Source organism: Pseudophryne corroboree, chromosome 2 (assembly GCF_028390025.1).
Source record: "Pseudophryne corroboree isolate aPseCor3 chromosome 2, aPseCor3.hap2, whole genome shotgun sequence".
Classification (NCBI taxonomy): Eukaryota; Metazoa; Chordata; class Amphibia; order Anura; family Myobatrachidae; genus Pseudophryne; species Pseudophryne corroboree.
The window spans coordinates 343,175,576-343,202,249 of record NC_086445.1 but is presented as its reverse complement, the minus strand read 5'-3'; the positions used below and the strand labels follow the sequence as shown (position 1 = coordinate 343,202,249).

The window sequence follows — 26,674 nt, the reverse complement described above, 5'->3', positions numbered from 1 at the left end:
TCATATAATACTCCACCATTCTTTCAATGGTGACAGAATCATATGCAGTGACAGTAGACGACATGTCAGTAATCGTTGGCAGGTCCTTCAGTCCGGACCAGATGTCAGCACTCACTCCAGACTGCCCTGCTTCACCGCCAGTGGGTGGGCTCGGAATTCGTAGCCTTTTCCTCGCACCCCCAGTTGCGGGAGAATGTGAAGGAGGAGATGTTGACGGGTCACGTTCCGCTTGACTTGACAATTTTCTCACCAGCAGGTCTTTGAACCTCTGCAGACTTGTGTCTGCCGGAAAGAGAGATACAACGTAGGTTTTAAATCTAGGATCGAGCACGGTGGCCAAAATGTAGTGCTCTGATTTCAACAGATTGACCACCCGTGAATCCTGGTTAAGCGAATTAAGGGCTCCATCCACAAGTCCCACATGCCTAGCGGAATCGCTCTGTTTTAGCTCCTCCTTCAATGTCTCCAGCTTCTTCTGCAAAAGCCTGATGAGGGGAATGACCTGACTCAGGCTGGCAGTGTCTGAACTGACTTCACGTGTGGCAAGTTCAAAGGGTTGCAGAACCTTGCACAACGTTGAAATCATTCTCCACTGGGCTGGAGTCAGGTGCATTCCCCCTCATTGGCCTATATCGTGGGCAGATATGGCTTGAATGGCCTTTTGCTGCTCCTCCATCCTCTGAAGCATATAGAGGGTTGAATTCCACCTCATTACCACCTCTTGCTTCAGATGATGGCAGGGCAGGTTCAGAAATGTTTGGTGGTGCTCCAGTCTTCGGCACGCGGTGGCTGAATGCCGAAAGTGGCCCGCAATTCTTCGGGCCACCGACAGCATCTCTTGCACGCCCCTGTCATTTTTTAAATAATTCTGCACCACCAAATTCAATGTATGTGCAAAACATGGGACGTGCTGAAATTTGCCCAGATGTAATGCACGCACAATATTGCTGGCATTGTCCGATGTCACAAATCTCCAGGAGAGTCCGATTGGGGTAAGCCATTCTGTGATGATCTTCCTCAGTTTCCGTAAGAGGTTGTCAGCTGTGTGCCTCTTCTGGAAAGCGGTGATACAAAGCGTAGCCTGCCTAGGAACGAGTTGGCGTTTGCGAGATGCTGCTACTGGTGCCGCCGCTGCTGTTCTTGCTGCGGGAGGCAATACATCTACCCAGTGGGCTGTCACAGTCATATAGTCCTGAGTCTGCCCTGCTCCACTTGTCCACATGTCCGTGTCACAACTGAGGGCCTGAGCTGACAGGAGGAAGCCTCAGTTGTAGGGGCTGAGGTAAAACTAAACTTCGGAGGTTTAATCAGACCCCTGGACATATGAGTAAGCTGTAGAAATCTAATTTCGTGAAGATGGTTGCTCCGCTAACTCGATCGAAGAGTTCTGTAATCAAGGGTAAAGGATACAGGGCTTCGTCGTTCCATGCCAGTTCGGATGCCAGGATCTTGAACTGTATTAGGTACTGTCCCACAGTACGCGTTCCTTGGCGTAAACGAAGAATCTCAGAAGAAGCTGAAGTTACACGGCTTGGCTCGTCGAAGATGCGCCTGAATGTCGTTACAAAGTCAGTATATGAGGACAACAGGGTGTCGGATTTCTCCCATAAAGGTGATGCCCAATCAAGGGTTGAGCCACTAAGGAGGGAAATAATATAAGCAATTTTAGTGCATTCACTAGGGAAACTGCCAGGTTGTAGCTCGAAATGTATTTCACATTGATTGAGAAATCCCCTGCAAAATCTTGGAGATCCATCAAATTTTGCTGGCGTTGGAAGATGAAGACGTGGAGCAGAAATGGGCAAGGTGGGTGGGGACACAACTGGTGTCACTGTGGTGGATGCACCGGACGCTCCTGATCCACTGAGGGTCGTTTGGATCCCATCCAGCCGAGTAGAGAGATCCTGGAGATAGCGGATGATGTGGCCTTGTGCATCCTCCTGATGTTCGAGTCTGGCTGCCAGTTCTTGCATTGGCCTGGCCGCTTGATCCTGGTCTCCGGCTGGATTCATATGGTCAGTGTTTACTGTCACAACTGAGGGCCTGAGCTGACAGGAGGAAGCCTCAGTTGTAGGGGCTGAGGTGAAACTAAACTTCGGAGGTTTAATCAGACCCCTGGACATATGAGTAAGCTGTAGAAAGGTTGCCTGAAGGCGTGACCACGACAACCAGGATTAAAAGTCAATAAAAGTTTATTAACAGAACTCCATGTATTCACAGCAGTGATAAATGAATGAAGATATACAGCAGATATAATAAAACAGTTCCTGGATAACTATGGGTTTGGCAATGGCCACAGGGTACTGGTAGCAGTAGGTACAGTTCTTAATGTCCCAGAGATGGAATGTCCTTACCAGACCCGTCCATAGTATTAAGTGTAGCCAAGGAACACAACAGCAGATGTATCACTGAAAGCCGGTAACACTGTAGTTGAGGTAGCTGCTGTGGACGCTGGATGGAACCAGCCAGGTGTTAGAACATGGAGTGGATGCTGGATGGAACCAGCCAAATAGTAGAATGAAGCTAGGGAGCGAGGATATAGGAACCGATTGTGTGCGGGTACCGATGGTTTGCGGGTACTGATGGTATGCAGGTAACCGCTGGAGAAGCACCGGCTCTTTAAGGAAGCTGATCACTGCTGGAAGCTGACCGCTGGAAGCAGATGAAACTGTAGCTGGAAGCTGGAGCAAACACAGAAGACTGCAGAGTCAGGCTGCACCGCAAGGTGGTAAGTTGGTGCGGGTCTCTTAGTGGTAACTGGAAACAGGAGCTGGAAACTTGGAATGAAAACAACCACAGGAGAGAGAGACTGGAAACAAGGTTTGACAACCAAAGCACTGACGATTTCCTGGTGCAGGCTCAATCCCTTTATACCCTTAGGTATGCAGGGATTGGATGAGCAATTAGGCAGACTTCAGCGGAGCTATGGATTGGAGGTCAGGATCATGTGACTAGAACTAAGATGGCTGCACCCATACCGGCCAGTGGAGGGAAACCTTGTTTGTAACACCACATGCAGATTCCTCTGTAATGGCGGCGGTGAACACAGAGAACGCCGACTTGCGTCTCAAACCTCCAGCATGGATGGCCACGGCCGCAGTAGGTGAAGAGTGCCACATACCCTGTAGTGCATTGAGAATAGGAGACGATGCCCGAGGCCCCGCCGGCAGGTGATGCCATGCCAGTCGCCCGGGCATTGGAAGGACAATATCCACGGATCAGCAAAGATGAGACATGACATATGAATGCTAGCAACATAGCTGGGAACCGGGCCTAGGATGCTGAGCCAGCCTGAAAGGTAAATAATGGCGTCCAGATACCCGGATCGTGACAGTCCGTGGTTAAGTGGACATTGGGTACAACTGCATTTTTTAGGACACTGGTGACTTTTTTTCTGAGGTCTGTGTACATTTTCGGTATCGCCTGCCTAGAGAATGGAAACTAGATGGTATTTGGTACCGGGGACACAGTACCTCAATCAAGTCTCTAGTTGCCTCTGAATTAACGGTGGATACCGGAACCACGTTTCTCACCGCCAAGGCCTGAGTTATCTGCTTTGCAGCAGGATGACTGCTGTGATATTTCATCTTCCTCGCAAAGGACTGTTGGACAGTCAATTGCTTACTGGAAGTAGTACAAGTGGTCTTCCCACTTCCCCTCTGGGATGACGATCGACTCCCAGCAGCAACAACAGCAGCGCCAGCAGCAGTAGGCGTTACACTCAAGGATGCATCAGAGGAATCCCAGGCAGGAGAGGACTCGTCAGACTTGACAGTGACATGGCCTGCAGGACTATTGGCTTTCCTGGGTAAGGAGAAAATTGACACTGAGGGAGTGGGTGGTGTAGTTTGCAGGAGCTTGGTTACAAGAGGAAGGGATTTAGTTGTCAGTGGACTCCTTCCACTGTCACCCAAAGTTTTTGAACTTGTCACTGACTTCTGATGAATGCGGTCCAGGTGACGTATAAGGGAGGATGTTCCTAGGTGGTTAACGTCCTTACCCCTACTTATTACAGCTTGTCAAAGGCAACACACGGCTTGACACCTGTTGTCCGCATTTGTGTTGAAATAATTCCACACCGAAGAGCTGATTTTTTTTTTGTATTTTGACCAGGCATGTCAATGGCCATATTCGTCCCACGGACAACAGGTGTCTCCCCGGGTGCCTGACTTAAACAAACCACCTCACCATCAGAATCCTCCTTGTCAATTTCCTCCCCAGCGCCAGCAACACCCATATCCTCATCCTGGTGTACTTCAACAGTGACATCTTCAATTTGACTATCAGGAACTGGACTGCGGGTGCTCCTTCCAGCACTTGCAGGGGGCGTGCAAATGGTGGAAGGCGCAAGCTCTTCCTGTCCAGTGTTGGGAAGGTCAGGCATCGCAACCGACACAATTGGACTCTCCTTGGGGATTTGTGATTTAGAAGAACGTACAGTTCTTTGCTGTGCTTTTGCCAGCTTAAGTCTTTTCATTTTTCTAGCGAGAGGATGAGTGCTTCCATCCTCATGTGAATCTGAACCACTAGCCATGACCATAGGCCAGGGCCTCAGCCGTTCCTTGCCACTCCGTGTCGTAAATGGCATATTGGCAAGTTTACGCTTCTCATCAGACGCTTTCAATTTTGATTTTTGGGTAATTTTACTGAACTTCTGTTTTTTGGATTTTACATGCTCTCTACTATGACATTGGGCATCGGCCTTGGCAGACGACGTTGATGGCATTTCATCGTCTCGGCCATGACTAGTGGCAGCAGCTTCAGCACGAGATGGAAGTGGATCTTGATCTTTCCCTATTTTAACCTCCACATTTTTGTTCTCCATTTTTAAATGTGTGGAATTATATGCCAGTATCGATAGCAATGGCCTACTACTATATATACTGCGCACAACTGAAATGCACCACAGGTATGGATGGATAGTATACTTGACGACACAGAGGTAGGTACAGCAGTGGCCTACTGTACCGTACTGCTATATATATTATATACTGGTGGTCAGCAAACTGTGCAAAACTGAAATGCACCACAGGTATGGATGGATAGTATACTTGACGACACAGAGGTAGGTACAGCAGTGGCCTACTGTACCGTACTGCTATATATATTATATACTGGTGGTCAGCAAACTGTGCAAAACTGAAATGCACCACAGGTATGGATGGATAGTATACTTGACGACACAGAGATAGGTAAAGCAGTGGCCTACTGTACCGTACTGCTATATATATTATATACTGGTGGTCAGCAAACTGTGCAAAACTGAAATGCACCACAGGTATGGGTGGATAGTATACTTGACGACACAGAGGTAGGTACAGCAGTGGCCTACTGTACCGTACTGATATATATATTATATACTGGTGGTCGGCAAACTGTGCAAAACTGAAATGCACCACAGGTATGGATGGATAGTATACTTGACGACACAGAGGTAGGTACAGCAGTGGCCTACTGTACCGTACTGCTATATATATTATATACTGGTGGTCAGCAAACTGTGCAAAACTGAAATGCACCACAGGTATGGATGGATAGTATACTTGACGACACAGAGGTAGGTACAGCAGTGGCCTACTGTACCGTACTGCTATATATATTATATACTGGTGGTCAGCAAACTGTGCAAAACTGAAATGCACCACAGGTATGGATGGATAGTATACTTGACGACACAGAGGTAGGTACAGCAGTGGCCTACTGTACCGTACTGCTATATATATTATATACTGGTGGTCAGCAAACTGTGCAAAACTGAAATGCACCACAGGTATGGATGGATAGTATACTTGACGACACAGAGATAGGTAAAGCAGTGGCCTACTGTACCGTACTGCTATATATATTATATACTGGTGGTCAGCAAACTGTGCAAAACTGAAATGCACCACAGGTATGGGTGGATAGTATACTTGACGACACAGAGGTAGGTACAGCAGTGGCCTACTGTACCGTACTGATATATATATTATATACTGGTGGTCGGCAAACTGTGCAAAACTGAAATGCACCACAGGTATGGATGGATAGTATACTTGACGACACAGAGGTAGGTACAGCAGTGGCCTACTGTACCGTACTGCTATATATATTATATACTGGTGGTCAGCAAACTGTGCAAAACTGAAATGCACCACAGGTATGGATGGATAGTATACTTGACGACACAGAGGTAGGTACAGCAGTGGCCTACTGTACCGTACTGCTATATATATTATATACTGGTGGTCAGCAAACTGTGCAAAACTGAAATGCACTACAGGTATGGATGGATAGTATACTTGACGACACAGAGGTAGGTACAGCAGTGGCCTACTGTACCGTACTGCTATATATATTATATACTGGTGGTCAGCAAACTGTGCAAAACTGAAATGCACCACAGGTATGGATGGATAGTATACTTGATGACACAGAGGTAGGTACAGCAGTGGCCTTCTGTACCGTACTCCTATTTATTATATACTGGTTGTCAGCAAAATTATGCACTGTACTCCTACTATATACTACAATGCAGCACAGATATGGAGTGTTTTTCAGGCAGACAACGTATACTGGTGGTCACTGTCAGCAAAACTCTGCACTGTACTCCTCCTATATAATACAGCTACTCCCCAGTCCCCACCATTAAGCAGTGTGAGCACAGTTACAGTATATGCAGCACACTGAGCACAGATAAGGAGCGTTTTTTTCAGGCAGACAACGTATACTGGTGGTCACTGTCAGCAAAACTCTGCACTGTACTCCCCCTATATAATATAGCTGCTCGCCAGTCCCCACAATTAAGCAGTGTGAGCACAGATATATGCAGCACACTGAGCACAGATAAGGAGCGTTTTTTTCATGCAGAGAACGGATAAAACTGGTGGTCACTGATCAGCAAAACTCTGCACTGTACTCCTCCTATATTATATAGCTGCTCCCCAGTCCTCCCCACAATTAAGCAATAAAGCACAATCAAGTTCAACAATAAATGGAGAGGACGCCAGCCACGTCCTCTCCCTAACATTTCCAATGCACGAGTGAAAATGGCGGCGACGCACGGCTGCTTATATAGAATCCGAATCTCGCGAGAATCCGACAGCGGGATGATGACGTTCGGGCGCGCTCGGGTTAACCGAGCGATACGGGAGAATCCGAGTATGCCTCGGACCCGTGTAAAATGGGTGAAGTTCGGGGGGGTTCGGTTTCCGAGGAACCGAACCCGCTCATCACTAGTTTCCATACATCTCTCATGTTAGCTGAACTGCTCATGTGCAGAGCGTGTCCTGCGTTGCCAGACTCAGTGCACCCTAATCCACAGCCTGATTGACAGGGTGTGGCCTTTTAGGGGCTGAGAGAGGGCAGCGACGTATAACATTCCCCAAAACAGAGGCGCCGGCTCCATTTTGTGGGTGTGCCGAGGTCAGAGTCTGCGTCTTCCAAGTGAGGTTTACTGGTCTCTGTAGCGTGGATTCACCGGTCATCCTCAGTAACCTAAGGGTTACTAAATGGCCATTGTTAATGCAAAGTGATCAAATGCTGCTTCTGAAGACAGCAGATCACACAAGCATGCAGGAGATGCCTATTAACACAAGATACCCTGCAGCATTACCATATTTTCGTTCAGTAGTTGTGTCCAAAGATGCAGCTTGAATTGCTATGGTAGCCTTTTCTCAATCAGCAACAATAGGGCAAAATCCAACAAGGTCCAAAGGGCCTTGCTGTCCTTGCAAGGACAGCACACACCGCTCAGCACCAGCCAAATTACCTTATTAGATACCTCCTTGTCCTGGGTTCCTTCTCACCTTTCCTTGCTCCCAGACTCCATCTTATGACAGGCCCTCTCAGAATCCATCATTTCTGAGAATGTCACAAAGAGAAGGTCTGCCGGCTGTTATACACGTTTCACGCTATTTACAGAGCACAAATCACAGAGCTAGATTATAACTCCCAACAGCTCCAACAGTACTAAGCGACACACATCCAAGCTGTAATAAAAGCTATGCTGTACTAGAAGCCTGGCTATCATGGTGTTATTGGTGATGAGCTATAACCATACAGTGCATAACAAGAGGTGAAGATCTCATTTTCGTGTTAAATTGCAGAAGCAAGATGTGTGATGATTTTATCAATAAAATAACACTATTTTAATAGCACACACTTGCAAAACTCAGTTGATTTTGTTGAAAAATTCACACATTTAAAAAAAGTTGCTTGAGAGCCCCTCTGGGATTAGGAGCCCTGAAGCTTAAGCTTCATTAGTTTCACAGTAGTTCCGCCCTTGACAGTACATCTTGACAATGTTTACAATGTCAGCATTCATTTTGCCGACATGAAAATATCGACATGGTTATATGTTGACATTGAACATGATGAATGTTGACATGTTTCTGATATTGACATCAACCATATTGAAACTGATGTAATATCGACATTTTTGAAGTGTCAGCACTGTGCGTTTAGTCTAAGTCTATCTCTATTCCTAACCATAACTCTAACTCTAATGCTAAGCTTATGCTAACCCTAACCATAACTCTAACTCTAATGCTAAGCTTATGCTAACCCTAACCATAACTCTAACTCTAATGCTAAGCTTATGCTAACCCTAACCATAACTCTAACTCTAATGCTAAGCTTATGCTAACCCTAACCATAACTCTAACTCTAATGCTAAGCTTATGCTAACCCTAACCATAACTCTATTGCTAAGCTTATGCTAACCTAACCATAAATCTAACTCTAATACTAAGCTTATGCTAACCCTAACCATAACTCTAACTCTGATGCTAAGCTTATGCTAACCCTAACCATAACTCTAACTCTAATGCTAAGCTTATGCTAACCCTAACCATAACTCTAACTCTAATGCTAAGCTTATGCTAACCCTAACCATAAATCTAACTCTAATGCTAAGCTTATGCTAACCCTAACCATAACACTAACTCTAATGCTAAGCTAATGCTAACCCTAACCATAACTCTAACTCTAATGCTAAGCTTTTGCTAACCCTAACCATAACTCTAACGCTAAGCTTATGCTAACCCTAACCATAAATCTAACTCTAACCCTAACCCTAATGGAAATGTCGACATTCTGACAATGTTGACATTTCTGATGTCGACATTGTGTCAAAGTCAACATTTACCAGGTGGCGACATTAATTATGTCAACAATTTAACCACGTGGACCTTCTGCTGTTGACATTAAGAATGTCAACTTTGTGATAAGCGGCATTGTGACTGCAAGTTGTTATGTCAACCACAGTCATATAACATATGATATAGTGATCAAAAAGACTACGTAACACCCGTCTTCTCAGCATGTTTATTCTTACCACAATACCCCTGAAAGAGAAAACTGTAGAATGAGTTAGAAATTCACTTCTAAATCCATCTTTCTACCAATGTAGGATAACCCCTTTCAACAAATGAAACTTTCTGCTCCCTTTAAACGTGTTTATATTTTCCTCCGATATCAAGTGGCCATAGAGAAGCTTGATGACTGATTGGCTCTGACACAGAGCTCAGGCTACACTCCTCTAAGGAACCAACCAGACAGATGAAAGGTACTGTACACTGTCTTATAGCCGCATATTGAGCAACCTCCGCATACTGATTTTACAAAGAGAAGACTGAGTTATAGGAGGACATATTCAGAAAATAGCATTACTGTAAATTTCAAAGTTACTGGCAAAATAAAAATCTATGTGGGATTATAGCTTTAAGATGTAACCAGATTTATGTAAAATGAAACATACAAAATGTGCAACAAATTCTATGCAACAGTGTAAAAATATGCAAATAGAGGCATTACAAATGATTAGCACTCCCTAATTAATCTATTGGTGTTTGCAAAGTCCCTGTTCAGTTTGCATAACACCTACTTAAATTCTAGAAAAATTACTACCAATTGCATTTACAGTTGAAGCTGTACATTGTGATGCAGAGGAAATGTAAAAGTTCGGTGCAGGCTCTTTTAAGAACATTACTGTTGGTTCTATAAACCTAGTAAACTACTTCGTGTACAGAAGCTCAAACAGGAAAATTACTGAGGATGAAGGCTGACCATTTTCACTTTGATTCTCTTATTGACACTATGGGGCATATTCACTTAGCTGCAGTAAAGTTTTTGTTCATTGCTTTTTAAATTGACGCACCTATTGCTCAGCAATTTCACTTATCTATGACCAAATCAATTGGAAAAAGCACTCACGTGATAATTATGGCTGTTAATAGCCACATTAGGTGTGGAGAAAAAATGGGGAAATCAGCCAGTATCCTTAAAAAGTACAGATAAATATTATCTAACAGTGTAGATGTCTGTTAGTGAAAAATAGCAACTATATGTGGCTCCTAAATGGTTTCAAATGGATGACTTTTCTTCATAACAGTCTAAAAATTATAGAAAGGAAGTATTTTTATTCGAATAAATACTGTAGATAAATTTGGGGTGCATAAAAATAGCTGTAAATTGATGTCTGTGTCATTTTAAGCAACTTTTAAAAATGTGTTAAAAAAACATATGTAACTTCCACCTGCAATCATGGGATGCATTCAACATACCAGCGCTCTGAAGGCCTACAGTCATGTGACCAACACCAGAATCAAGACACCACTTGGGAGACCGGCGCCGGAACACCGACCGCTGGAAAGCTGAAACTGAGTATCGGGGTTAGAGTTAGGGCTCAGGGGAGGAGGGTTAGGGTTAGGCACTGGGGAGGGATTAGGATTTGGCACTAGGGGGGTGGATAGTTGAAGATGACCCCCCTCCTCCCGAGGGTTAGTCCTAGCCACTGTCCTCACTGAGGGGGTAGGAAAGGGCTAAAATACCCCTGTCCGGTGTCGGGATCCTTATTGTCAGAATGCTGTGGCCGGTTATGTGACCGCCAGCATCCCGACCACTGGGATTCCATACCAGACCCAATCTTATTAACACCTGTCCCATTCATACAACACCTTCATAAACCTGTCCCACATCTTTTAACCCATCATTCTGCATTATGCAGAATATCCTCCAAAAAATGACATCTAATTATTGACCAAATAAAGAAATCTTTAAAATTAACAAGGGGCCTATTTATTAACAATATTTTTACTAAAATATTGTGAAAAAGGGTGTTTTCAAACCCTTTTTTCACATTATTTTAGTATCACATGAATGTATTAAAGGGCATTTGGAGCAGTTTTCATGAAGAACTGCTCCAAACCCTTTTTTTTTTTTTTTTAGTAAGCCACATCGCTTTCCCCATACTTATAATGGGAAATGCGATCTGACCAGATTTACTAAAAGATTTTTAACATTTTTTTAAAAATACCGCAGTGTGCCCTGTGATAATCTCGCCAGATCAGGCTGGCGAGATCACAGGGCAGCACTGCGATAAGCACCCTTTTGCCCATCTTTTTCTGCCCCTGGCAGAGAAAGGTGAGCAGGGACCAGGCTCCAGTGATTAGCTCTGTGTGTCCGATGGACACACAGAGCTGATCACAGTCTAAAAACAAAAGTAAAAATAAAATTAAAAAAAACATACTCACCTGCCCAGGGACATGGTGTCCACTGCTCCGGTGAGCGCTGCCGGGCGCCGGGTCCCCCATATGCTGCAATGTGACCCCGGTGCAGTAAAGTGATGCTGCAAAATGGCAGCGCACTTTACAGCACCGGGGGTCACAGCGCAGGAGGACCTGGCACCCAGCAGCCTCCTGAAGCAGCGTGGACCGGCTCCCTAGACAGGTGGGTATATTATCCTGCTGGGGGGTCTGCAGTGCGCGGGAGTAGTCACAACAGGGGGGGCGACTGGGCGACAGTTTTAGCGGTGATGTCGGCGGGGGGCAGCACATGTGCAGCAGGATATCAGGGTATTTTTTATGAAAAAAAACCCGATGATGCTGCGAAGAGGCATCGCAGGGACAGAGCTTGACCGCAAGCTCTGATCCTGCATGCAAAAATTGATACATCCCTGCAATGTAATCAATTATCGCAGTGCGAGTTTGGGCAATTTTATCACGTGTCATCTGCATCCTGGATGCAGATGGTGATAAATAGGCCCCTAAGTGACTAATTATTAATTTGTGGGTGGAGGGTGTCCCATAAATTCTGATGCAAGTCCCAACATTTTTACCTTAAAATAAGCTATTTTCCCAAAGTTTTCACCTGCTCAGGGCATGTGAGAAAAGCCAACTTAAATCCAATTGGAAGTTAATACAGGTTAACTTGCACGGATAACTGAACAGGAAAAAAAATCCCTTGCCCATTTTTACTTGCAAAATGGGTTAATGGGGCTAATCAAATAAGCCCCTATGCATACTGTACAGCTGGTATTCTGGGAATCCTACTACTGTATTATATGCACTCTCAATAAATAATTGATTATGAAAAGCTTGACACTAAGACACCATTCATAAGTTGTTCTAAAAAAGTTTATCTTACTATTTCAAAAGTTTAATGTGGAATGCAAATTTAGCATGCAATTTTCTTCTTTATAGATGGTATAAGTTACATTTATTGCTCAAAAATATGAAAACAAATTGCATCATTAGCAGAACAAATAAAGTATATCACTAAACCTTGATATAAGTAAAGACAGCTAATGGAGCTTCAAATCATCTGCTTCACAGCAATTACAGTATAGAATTGGTTGCTTCATTAGTTTTCAAAGCACATATTTTCTTGCAAACAAAAGAAAAACAGGTTCGAGGCATATGGGAGTAATTGGAATATATATTTTTTACTACACTGCTCCTCTGGCTCAGTAGTGGTGCATGTTTTACAGATCTCTTCACAGAGCCTTAGACAAAATATTTTGGACCACATGTGAATATTTTAAAGCATACCAATCACTAATTAATATACTTGTTCTTTTAAACAAGCTGTTTAGGGATCCCTGAGTACCAGGGTTGAGTGAAACTGATACAAATCTTGGTGCATATAATTTCTCTATTGTTCAAAGACCTAAACCAGACAAAGAAACTTTATATAATGTACATGCAATATATTAAAATTATAGTTATTTAAATTAGATACAATTGTAAGACAAGAGAAATGAGTAAAACATTCAACTCTTGTTTTTATTATTAAGTAGGGGTGGTTGCTGCCCATGGGTGCAAGTGCCATCCACACATTGCATGGTGGGGGGTGGGGGGGGGGGTGCTAACACATATATGTAATGTTGTTTATAATATATGTGCTGGCTGCCTTATCCCGGGATAGGCACAGCTGCACCTCAGACTCAGCACACGGCTTCCCTTCTTCGTCTATAAGCCCTCCCCCAGATTCCAACTGGCAAAGTTCACATTAGTCTGGAGGCGGGCTTATAGAGAAAGGAGACGTGAAACCGAGTGCTGAGTCCCGGGTGCATCGGCAGCTGTGAGCACATATACCACTTACATTACATGTATGTTTATATGTTTATATGTGTTAACCATGTGTCCCCCACTGCCACCACCACCACCATGCAATGTGTGATCGGCGCTGCAGCCCACGGGTAGCAGCTGCCACTAGCACTAATCCATTCATAGGGTGGAATTCAATTGTTTGAAAAGTCGGTTTGGTGTCTGTTTTTTCCTGGCTATTAGATAGGAAAAAGCAGACACCCAACTGACTTTTCAAACAATTGAATACTCCCCCATAGTCTGCAGAAAATATTAAATTGTTGATTTTAAAGGAGATTTATAATTTTATTAAAAAAAATAGTAAAAAATATTCTTCCTTTAGAAACAGGAATTCTGTTTATATCCAAATTTAATTTGCATTAAAAAAAAATTATTATATAATCTTTATAATACTACCAATTATGGGCCTAAATCAGAGATGTATGCAAACCCGATAGTTTATGTACATCTCCAATGGTGTGAGATGTGCACATGAACAGATGCCGCACTGCGCATGTGTATATCTCATTCTGTGAGTTTCTCGTAGTGCCCTGAATGCCACAGCCTGCTTGACAGTGTAGGCAAAAGGCAGTGTCCCCGAAAATGGGGATGTGTCAGTACAGTTTTCTGGGTGTGTTGAAGCCAGTGGCTGTTTCATTGGATGCAGCTTCTGTGGCTTGAAAGCATGAATTCCCCTGTCATCCGTAATAATGCTGAAGCAGCAGCGATCAGAGAAGCCAGTAGGAGACGTCTATTTACACAAGATGCTACCTGCAGCATTAGCTTATTATTACACAGCCTCTGTATGCAAAGATGCAGCGGCTGTGTGATTTTGTACATTCCTGAATCAGGCCCTGTGTGTATTATGTTAGATATTAAAATAAATTATTCATTTAGACCAGTGGTTCTCAAACTGTGTGCCGTGGCACCCTGGGGTGCCACGGGACTGTCACAACTGAGGGCTGGTGCTGACCAGGGGGAAGCCTCAGTTGTAGGGGCTGAGGTATATGTGTACCTGGGAGGCAGTACAGGGTTCTTAGACAAGCAGGGAACCTTTAGAACAAATGCCCGAAGGCGGGACCAAGACAACGAAGGAAAGTTCAAAGGTTTATTAAACACAGTTCAGAGGAATACGGATGACTTGGTACAGGTAACAGGAATCACAGTTCAGAGAAATACTTGGGATCGATGACGGAACACCGATGGTGACTTGGGATCGATGGCGGAGCACCGATGGAGACTTGGGATCGATGGCGGAGCACCGATGGAGACTTGGGATCGATGGCGGAGCACCGATGGAGACTTGGGATCGATGGCGGAGCACCGATGGAGACTTGGGATCGATGGCGGAGCACCGATGGAGACTTGGGATCGATGGCGGAGCACCGATGGAGACTTGGGATCGATGGCGGAACACCGATGGTGACTTGGGATCGATGGCGGAACACCGATGGTGACTTGGGATCGATGGCGGAACACCGATGGAGACTTGGGATCGATGGTGGAACACCGATGGTTACTGGGGATCGATGGTGGAACACCGATGGTTACTGGGGATCGATGGCGGAACACCGATGGTGACTGTGGATCGATGGCGGAACACCGATGGTGACTGGGGATCGATGGCGGAACACCGATGGTGACTTGGGATCGATGGCGAAACACCGATGGTTACTGGGGATCGATGGCGGAACACCGATGGTTACTGGCAGGGCAGAGCACCGCTGGAAGCTAGAAGCTGGAAGCCGGTCTCAGGTAACTGCCAGTCACAGGGAGCAATGTAGACACTGCAGAGTCAGGCTGTACAGCAGAGAAAGTCCATGGAAGAACTGCACACTGGAATCACTGAAGACAATTGAAGCACTGACAACCTTTTCAGCCCAGGAACAAGATATTTATACCAGCTGGGAAACAGGGATTGGCTGGCTGATTAAGCAGAGTCTAGAGTGCAGCTGCTGGGTAATTAGGTAGAAACCAGAGTGCAGCTGATAGGCTGAAAAGTAACATGTGATGAAAACAAACATGGCTGCGCCCATGTTTGAACTTGGAGGGAAAGACTGTTTGTAACTTGCATGTGAAACTTAACCCTGAAGCTGCCAGAATCACAGTAAAGAGATTAGAGACAGAGATGCAGCGTGCTGCACACAGACAGTGCAGATGGAATCCAGGCTTGGAACGCTGGGACAGTCTCAGGAGGCATTTGGAAGGTAAATACTGATAAGGAATTACCTGGATCGTGACAGCACCCCCTCCTTTAGGAGTGGCCCTTGGACACTTCTTATAAATTCTTTACCTGAACAAACGGAAGGATCTAGATTGAATCCTGATGAACTTGAACTGGCTGGAACCAGATGAGACTGTACTGGACCTATGGACGAGACCAGATTGAGTCCAGACAAACTTGAACCGGCTGAGACCGGCGGAGACTTTGGGCCGACGGATAGGACAGGATTGAGTTTGGAGACCGTTGAATCAGCTGGAACTGAAAGAGTCAAAATCCGGTTAGAACCGGAATGAGTGGTATCTGAGTGTTCAGTTAGACCATCCTGGACCTGGTCCATGCTGGATGCCAACTGGGTGGTGCTCTCTGAAGACGGCAAACTGGAGTTCATAACTGCATCTGTAGCACAAAAATTTCCATCTGGGAACTTGGCTCTGGATACTTCCCTTGGGGCTGAAACTTTGGTGACCCCTCCTGGGGTTGACGAATCAGACACCTCTCTCAGGGTTGTTTTCTCCAGCACCCCTCCTGGGGTTGACAGATCATAAACTCCTTTTTGAGAAGACTCATATGCCCCTACTAGAGCTTGAACATTGGATACCCCTCCTGGGGTTGTAGACACAGACGCCCCTTCTTGGGCTGTAGACACAGACGCCCCTGAACCACGGAGGATTACTTGTATTCCATCCAGCCGAGAGGAGAGGTCCTGGAGACAGCGGATCACATGGCCCTGTGCAGTCTCCTGACGTTCAAGGCAGGCTGCAAGTTCTTGCATCGGCCTGGTCGCTTGGACCTGGTCTCCGGCCGGATCCATTGGGTCAGTGCTTACTGTCACAACTGAGGGCTGGTGCTGACCAGGGGGAAGCCTCAGTTGTAGGGGCTGAGGTATATGTGTACCTGGGAGGCAGTACAGGGTTCTTAGACAAGCAGGGAACCTTTAGAACAAATGCCCGAAGGCGGGACCAAGACAACGAAGGAAAGTTCAAAGGTTTATTAAACACAGTTCAGAGGAATACGGATGACTTGGTACAGGTAACAGGAATCACAGTTCAGAGAAATACTTGGGATCGATGACGGAACACCGATGGTGACTTGGGATCGATGGCGGAGCACCGATGGAGACTTGGGATCGATGGCGGAGCACCGATGGAGACTTGGGATCGATGGCGGAGCACCGATGGAGACTTGGGATCGATGGCGGAGCACCGATGGAGACTTGGGATCGATGGCGGAGCACCGATGGAGACTTGGGATCGATGGCGGAGCACCGATGGAGACTTGGGATCGATGGCGGAACACCGATGGTGACTTGGGATCGATGGTGGAACACCGATGGTGACTTGGGATCGATGGCGGAACACCGATGGTGACTTGGGATCGATGGCGGAACACCGATGGAGACTTGGGATCGATGGCGGAACACCGATGGAGACTTGGGATCGATGGCGGAACACCAATGGTTACTGGGGATCGATGGCGGAACACCGATGGTTACTGGGGATCGATGGCGGAACACCGATGGTGACTGGGGATCGATGGCGGAACACCGATGGTGACTGGGGATCGATGGCGGAACACCGATGGTGACTTGGGATCGATGGCGAAACACCGATGGTGACTTGGGATCGACGGCGAAACACCGATGGTTACTGGGGATCGATGGCAGAACACCGATGGTTACTGGCAGGGCAGAGCACCGCTGGAAGCTAGAAGCTGGAAGCCGGTCTCAGGTAACTGCCAGTCACAGGGAGCAATGTAGACACTGCAGAGTCAGGCTGTACAGCAGAGAAAGTCCATGGAAGAACTGCACACTGGAATCACTGAAGACAATTGAAGCACTGACAACCTTTTCAGCCCAGGAACAAGATATTTATACCAGCTGGGAAACAGGGATTGGCTGGCTGATTAAGCAGAGTCTAGAGTGCAGCTGCTGGGTAATTAGGTAGAAACCAGAGTGCAGCTGATAGGCTGAAAAGTAACATGTGATGAAAACAAACATGGCTGCGCCCATGTTTGAACTTGGAGGGAAAGACTGTTTGTAACTTGCATGTGAAACTTAACCCTGAAGCTGCCAGAATCACAGTAAAGAGATTAGAGACAGAGATGCAGCGTGCTGCACACAGACAGTGCAGATGGAATCCAGGCTTGGAACGCTGGGACAGTCTCAGGAGGCATTTGGAAGGTAAATACTGATAAGGAATTACCTGGATCGTGACAGGGACACTTGCAGGGGTGCCTCAGGTTGGTGGTCAAGGACCAATTCAAACTATTTATTGTTAATGTAATAGACAAAACCAGTGCTTGTGTCTGCCAATCATAAAATATGTGGACAAACAGAAGAAAATCTTGTTCCTCACTACACAATTGAATCTAAGGATGACATATAAACATAATTAACTTAATTTAATATTTATTTCTAAATTTCTCAATAAGAATCTTGTGCGCTAGGGGTGCTGTGGCAAAAAAACTGATGCTCTATGGCGCCGTGATTCAAAAAAGTTTGGTAACCACTAAGTTAAACAATAATTTGGTTACACTAGCCTTAAGTTGTATGAAGATATTGCAAGTGATATTGCATGCTTACTTTTTGTTTGATGTTAACATTGAAGACTTATCATCAACTGTGCAAGGGGTTTTGCCCCATGTTTTAGTGCTGTGTTGTGCTGTATTTTATAAAAGCTAGTCAGTTATAGCTTAAGTTACCAAAACACTGAGGGCCTGAAATACAGTGCAGTGTGGCATGCATAAAATGCGTCTAATGCACATACTGTAACTTATGGCTATATTTGGAATTGAGTCTATCTTATATTTGTGCCTTCTTGCACTTTGGAAATGTACAGTATATTCAGTGCAGTACAGACAAGTTAAACGTGGCCCTTACAGATGATTCTGTTGAATTACAGGGGCTGATCTTTGCATTTACGAAAGACTTGTGTAAGTGTCCAGGTTGCTAGTGTTTCGTTTTCACATATTTTAAGATACATGCAACGTGCAACTCAGCACAGCCACAGAAGCATAATTGTGTTGATGCATTTTGCATGTATACAAAAATCCCAATTTTACATTTAACCCTACAGAAGGAGGCCTATTTATCTAACTGTTTGTAATAAATGGTTAATGCAAGATTTATCACAAATATGTTTTCAAATGTGTAAACTATATTTTTCTTGAATGCTGTGTATATCTAAGACAAACTTAAGATAGTGATAAAGGTACTGTTGTGGAGAATATGCCTGTGAGTGATAATATCTGATCCCCTTGGTGCCTGTACAGCTATGCCTTGTAGCAAAAGCAGGCCCATGTAACACTTCCAAAATAAACAATACATGCAATAACATTTTGAAATGGAAAAACAAAAAACAAAAATATTAGAGCTACTCCTCTCAGTAGCATTTATCAGAAGTCCACAAAGCTCGGAAGGTCAGATGTATCTACATTAACTAGCCTCATATACAAATCTGCAATACCCTATTATACCCTTATTTAAAAACTTCCTGCTGTTCAATAAAACTAATATTACAGCCTTTGGCACTAAGTCTTCTATGCAATTATGTTACTGACTGTCTATTAGACTGTTAATAACGTGTGCCTAATTTACAACAAGCAGCATATATTAACAGTCAAATCTGGTCTTATTGGTCAAATGTTCTACTAAGTTACGTTTCTATGTTCCAAGCAGTAAATGAAAAACTGTAATAGATAGTTTACAATATGTGGTTTCATTTCTGATTCAATTACTAAGAGGAATGTAATGTGCACAGCTCATGTTTAACACATTATAATGAAAGTCATTTTAAAAAATAGCGATTTCTATTTTTATTTCACAGTATATCTGTAGATTGATGTCAGCATGGGTTCTAGAGGGGAATATATTAAGGACTAATTGACTGAATTCTATGGCACTTATATCAACTGGTTAGAAGAAAAATGTATTACTATTGATTCTGTATAGTGAGGAATATTTCTAGTTTTGGTGAGGTAATGTATATAGAAATCACTGATATACCAGTATTAATGCCACCGTGATATTACCACCTTACCTTTGCTTTCATGTTTCATTGTTATTTAACATGACACTAGCTTTATATACAGATGTGTCCACATACTTCGTTGCTATATCTCGCCATGTATAGCACGGTTTTGCATGCCATAGACTCAGAGATTTAGCCATGCCTTGTGGTTTTTCTTAATTTGCTTCTTTAATATGTTACCTTATATATACTGTATTCTATTATGGCAAACAAAAATTTTCACATCCATCAACTCACTACTCGTGAAAAACAGCTTAGCCGTGTTTTGCATGTTGTGCCAAATTGAGCAAAATAGCAAAGATATAAGTGGACACATCTGTATATATGGCACATAGATAAAAGGGGTGTGGTATATTTTGTTGACATTCATCATGTTAGCTTTCATAATATCGACATGAGAATGTTAATAATGGGCAACATCCGGCAAGTTCACGAATCAACATTGACCAGGTCAATATTCATCATGTTGACACTGATGAAATTTTGATATGATTAGAATGTCATCAAAATGTCTCAGGCGGTCTAGTGGTTACTTACCTGACCAAGTGTGTTTGGAAGGTCCAGAGATGTCTTCAGGGTCCTGAAGTCATCTGATAATGACTTCCAGCAGATCAAGCGGTGCTTCTGGTGGTGACTATGCCTAATACCTAATCCTAGCTCCTAACCCTCCCCCTAGTGCCTAACTCTAACCTCCTCTCCCATAGCCTAACCCTAACCTCCTGTTCCGTACCCTAACTCGAACCTCCACTCCTGCAGCCTAATTCTAACATCCCCACCTGCAGCCTAACTCTAACCCTCTGCTGCCAATCCATGCAAAATGATTGTAATTGTCAACATTTTTAGCTACTTCCTTCTAAAACAAATTCTATTCTGTTGTGGGAGAGGAAGCACTAGATTTCTAGAAAAAAAAGATATGCTCAAGGCCACACAGTGATGCATGTAACAAAAAAGTAGCATTGCTATTAATGCACAAACCAGCATATAGGAAAACTCCCACATCTGTTAGATACACTCTCCTTAACAGTATAAAAATGAACCTTACAATCCAAGTATATCAGTATTTATATATTGTAATGTCCACTAAAGTTGGAATTATCATTGAAGTGTTCCATGAGATTATTCATACTTAATTGCTTAGTTAATAAGGTTAAACAAATATCCTTTCAATCTGTCATAAATTGTAATTGAGTTAGCCCACAGGTGTTCACCTACTGTAATTGAGTTAACGCATTTACTGCAGAAGCTAGACTAGAACCATAACAAAATGTCTAGGTATGGACATCACTACCCTTGCTTACATTATCAAACTGACATTCACCTCCTCTTCCTTCACTGTGCACCATTCTGTGCTTTACTTCTTGCTCAGAGAGGAAAGGAACATCACAATTACCTATACCTCTGAGCAGAATTTCATTATGGTGCCCCAGAACTCTGGTTGGCGCATGCTACTCTAGGGCTTCAAGTTCATTGTGGCATTGGCGGTCACAAAGGAGGGAACCAATTATGTAGAGTAAAGCAGAGCCCTGGAGTAGCAAAATAAATAGCAGATGAGGGCTCATTGCACTAGTTATTGCTACAGATACCATTGCTTAAAGCCCTATACGATTTTTTACTTGTTTGTTAAATTCAAAATCAACAATTCAAGGAATGCCATAGTTTATCCACCCTTATAGCTAATAACCCTTTCCTATAATCATGGTAAAACTTTACTTCTTTGATTAAAATTTGATAAGCCCTTGTCCCATTTGTGGAAATTGGACCAAAACAATTAGATAACACTATATATTTGACCCTGATGTATTTCTACATATTAGTAACCTCTAAAGTCCTTTTACCCAAAGTAAACAAAGGTTTTTAATCTGCTGTTTCCAATATAACCATGTCATTGCGAACTTCTGAAGCCATTTGAGCTGTCCTATGTCCATTTTCACGCTTACTACTATCATTCAACCAGTTCTCTACGTATGCATCTGTTTTACCTTGGACCTACTATTTTCATCTCATGTCTCATAATATTATGTCCTGTAGATAAACATCAAATGCTTTCACAAATTGCATATGATTCCTATCAATTAGACCACTAAAAACAAAATTACATTTGCTAGGTAGGATTGGTCATCATGAAACCACTACCAGTGCCTTCATTAAAATAATTAAAAATAGCACCTCTCCTTATCAATTGAAATAAAATGCCCATGACTTCAGCCAAGTTCAGAGATCTTTAATTTCATAGTTACAATTTTGTTCAGTTCCTAAAGGTTGGTACCACTTCAGCTTTCTGACAACCATATTGCATTGACCGTGTTATTTAAAATTTCATAAATGTTTATAGGAGTAGGCTATTATTTACTGAGCTTAGTTCATGTGTCATAAGTGGGTGAAGCCATGATTGCCAATTGCTTTATCTGTGGCTGTCAAGTTACCTATCATGGTAACTCACTGGAATACTTAAAAACATACATGCCCTATTGCTGACCAGGAAAATGAACAAATCATAGTTACTTTTCGTATAAGCAAGCTACACTTAAATTGAAGCCCACCCCATGATAAAAAAAAAGAAATTAAAAAGATGTAGTACATAGAATATTATAAATAATTCATATCGTAAGACAAATATTGTAATTTACTACATTTTGCATGGTACGCCTCAAGCTTTATGAGTAAGTATTGGCACAAAAATCCATGACTGGTTGTTTACTCAGTCCCAAAGAAAGCATTTGTACAATAGATTCTAATCTACAGTAATTCAACATTTGTTTTGCTAATGTGCACATCTGCATGTGGTATAGTGGGCTAAGCCATCGAGTAGGAATTATGTACAAATGTTAAATACCATAAAATGTATAGTTATTTTTATTGGAGGGTTTTGAGTAATAGTACAACACTTGTATTTTATAGCATTTATATGCATATATGTAACTAGCTTAAAATACATACCACATAAAACTTGCCATCTCATGCAGGGGAAATAAGAAAGTTTTGCTTAGAAACTCACACAAAAAGCATAACCAAAAAACAAATCATTAATCAGTGCCAGTGAAGAATTCGTGAACAGCCAACCACAAGCAGTAATTTAGTGAGGGCGCCAGAATAATCAGCATCCACTATATGTACCTACCACTGACATCCTTTGCATAATATTGGTTTCTCAAGTGCATACTGTATGAGTCTTTGCAACCACTAGGCTCACAAAATTCTGCATTGGGACATATGCATGTGGCCACTTTTCTGGGCATACATAGAGCGTTATCATACTAGATACTCTACACCAATTTCTGTAGTACTCAGTCTAGCCACATAGATTACAAATAGTGTGTGCTACAGCACTTATATAATTTTTCATACAGATATAACGGTATTTTATAATGATCCCTTTATAACACATTGTTTAATTTAATGAGAGAACCATGGGTAAATTGAGCTCTAGTTCAGCTTTATGATCTTACATATTAACAGTAATTGAAAGAAAAACCTTCCTATCACTTCATTTAATTTCACAGTGATAATGTAATCATTGTATGTAGTATTTATTGCATTACCTGCTCTGTCAAATAGGTAATAGTGACAAGAATTATTTTATTTAACATAAAAAGTACACTAACTTTACTACTGTAATAAAATGCAGTACAAAATACATAAAAGTAAAAAAAAAACTTTTTTAAGCTATTCACCTATGATTTATTATGTGCAGCTACTAGCGATTTCGTATAAATTCAAACATTTCACATAGTAATTAAGCAAACTGCGTCCAATAAACTTTTACCATATATGACTGAAAAAAAAACCATAAAGAAAAGCAAATATAGTATGGGTGCAATAAACATCTATGTATCTACAAGAAGACTTAATGAGATTTTGTCACTACAGTCATTGTGGTGATCATGATATTGATACTAATGAAATGCTAAAGAATAAAAAGACTAACAAAAATGTAGACATAGTTTATAAAGTAAATTAAACAATTGGGCAATCTTATCACCCAGCCTAATAGATATTAACATCTGTTTTTAGCCCATGTGCCATAAACAGCAAGACATTACAGAGATATATACAAGGTTATGCCACTGCAAAATCTGAAATTATAACATACTGTATAGTGTCATAATACAGCTCTTAGTCATAGGAGCCAATATCACAATACATAATGGAGGAGATGTATCTAGCCTTTGAATGAGAAAAAGTGGAGATAAGGTACTAACCAATCAATTTCTAACTTCCATTTTTCTAGCACAGTCTGTACAATGAAAGTTAAAAGCTGATTGGTTAGTACTTTATCTCTCCCCAAGGCTTGATACAGTACATGTACCAAAATAGCTGCTATTCTACAGAATACTTTTCAACCAGTTTGTGTATGTAATACTGTATACACAGAATAAAACTTCTGAAACATCATTCAGCTGCAATGGCAGTATGCAACTTCCTGGTGCATACATAAAGTTCAATAAACAAGTGAACTCTGCATATAACATTAAAATATACGATCATTATAAGTATATGTTTATTAAGGGATTTTGAAGCGTAGAATATTTTCAACACCAGTGAGAAGGCTGGCAAACTTTTAGCAGTACTTTATTGTCGCTTATTAGTTTCTCTTTCTGAAGAATGTGATATATCCATAACAGAAGGCATGAATCAGGTTTCGGGTACCAAGCCACATGCTGGACAATAGTACATACTGTATTAAGGCCAACGCCAAAAAGAAGTGTTGAGAATAAGAACTACTGCACTCCGCATTCATATACATCCCTTCTCTTAAGCATGCAGTATAATAGAGTACAAGAGAATTCGCAAATCAGATTAACAAGAAGCGTTACTGTCCGTAGTGCTGAAGTTGGAAGCCATACACCCACATTGAAAACACCTATTCTCAAAGTAAAACAAACAGCGCTGCTGTCCATGGTGCTGAAGTTTGCAGACCTCTATCCACAATTTAAACGAACAGCGCTAATGTCCACGGTGCTGACGTCTGGAGGCTAGTACTCAAAACTTACATGAGCAACACTACCGTCCATGCTGCTGAAGTCTTCAGACCAGTACCCACAATGTGTAACTTTACAAAATATTACATAAATGAATTAACTATGATATGCAGATATGTTATGTACATTAGCACGCCCAGAATTTAATTATGTTCACTTTATCCAAACTGATGTAAACCGTACAGTTCAACTCTATATAGACATATAAATTGCACCAATCTTGATCATATAAGTGTGGATTATAGCTGTGGACCATTGTGAATATACCGATCTGAGCGGACAATTAGTTTATGGGACAGTGCACTAACCTGAGATTTTTCTGGCTGTCCTTCTTCTCCATGATAGCCGGAACGCAGTTGGTGAGCTCAGTCCAATCTGCATGCAATCCGCAACTCCAGCCCGTAGAGAAGCGAGAAAATAACCAGGTCTCCTTTCTCCCAGGACGGTGACAGGTGCACTTCTTCTGGCCTGGCTTACAATCACAGGGCTGCTCCAGCTGGATATTCCTGACCAAGTGTCTCCCAAAAGTAGTGCCTCCAGTCTTTTGTATGTGGAGGAACACTATAACATCATCCCCCTTGATATTAAAATCCACGAATCTGTAAAGGTCTTTGGCCATGAAGTTGAAGGTTGGCTTGAATTTTGCAGGGATGCTGTCTTCTAGGATTTCACTCTCATCCTCCTCACTCTGCCACTGAGCCTCTGCAATGGCTGGAAGCTCGGAGGACTGGACTAGCCCTCTTACAGAGTCCCCTGTCCGGAAATGCCATGAGTTGGTCCCGGTTGGACATATGTACTGGTAGACAATCATAACAAAGAGTACGGCTAACACTGGAGCCAAAATAAACTTGTTGGCTCTGTCATCCATGATTCCGACAAGGCTTTTTTCATGAACGCTCAGAAAGAAGAATGACTGCACCTTAATTCTTTGGCCTGACATCAAGTCACATAAGAGAGCTTGTCTTTCGATTGCAGTATAACTTGCTTCTTCATAGTACCGATTTCTAGTGGGGTATGGTGTACCCAAGCCTGCGTGCCATGGAATGAATGAATAGCTCAAGGAGACAGCAGGTACTGCAATAGGAGAACAGTAAGTTCAATGCGGTAAGGAAGTTACAAGTGAGAGGACACGTGAAGGTGCCATAAGATGCACCTGTCACCGCTGCCACTTGCACACATCTATTCCTCAGCTGTCTGCTTAGATTGCGTGCACACAGCGGCAAGTCAATTCTCACACCTTCCTCTTAACGGGATGGGTTTGATGCTAGAATTTTTAATTCGCAGAAAGCCAATCGCATACTGATGTCTCGATCCTCATGCCCAATCGCAGGTTTCTACTGGGAATAAAGCACAGGGCATTTCGGACCAATAGAAAATGTAAACAGGGAGCAGATAGACTCCTACAATGCAGACGCCGGAGATAAGCCAATGAGAAATGTACTGATGAGTGATGGAACCCAATCAGTCAGTGGGGTGAGTGAGAGCCAATACGAGTAGGAGCTGTCTCCGGAATAATCACCTTTCTCATCCACGTTCACATGAGCAGACGAGCTACTGCAGCACTAAGCAACTCGGAGGAGGCTTTCTTCTTTGTGCTTTTTTTATGTAACTGCAGCAGCTTGGAATGTACGGTGCACTAAAAGGGAAATGATCGGAATCCTTTGTAAGATAAAACGTAACTAAGTTATTTTAAAAGAATTCAATCGCACGAGTTACACGATGCAAATTGTACTGCTGTGTAAAAGAAAAGACAGTAAAGAGATACACAGTACTTGCCTGCATTAGTGAAGCTGCATACAGTACACAGGAGATGCTCTTAATGTATCGTGTACTGCATATGAGCAAGTGCGTATTATGTCCCTCACCACAAAGTCATGCATATTATATTTAATTGCTCTAAATATTTCTATTCTCTAGAGGTTTTTATCTCTCTTTCTCTAGTCTATGCAGAGAGAGATTTGTCACACATTGAAACGAGCTGCGTTAAATTTCATTGAATTAGAATGGTAAATTAAAAATCGGTGCCAAGTGCAAACATGAAGTGCTTTAAAACGACTCCAGAGATTTCAGTCTATTCTATCTATTAGGTGGTGTTAT

The 26,674-nt window shown here is 42.8% G+C and overlaps 1 protein-coding gene across 1 annotated transcript in view; it reads right to left on the bottom strand.

Moving 5' to 3' along the window:
• Positions 1 to 26,077, bottom strand: part of HS6ST3 (heparan sulfate 6-O-sulfotransferase 3) — a 931,949-nt gene extending 905,872 nt beyond the window's left edge. Inside the window, exon 1 of the mRNA XM_063953034.1 lies at positions 24,886 to 26,077. Within this exon, the coding sequence (XP_063809104.1) occupies positions 24,886 to 25,517 (632 nt within the window). The 5' untranslated portion in view covers positions 25,518 to 26,077. The remainder of the gene's footprint in view (positions 1 to 24,885) is intronic.
• Positions 26,078 to 26,674: the final 597 nt, after the last annotated feature.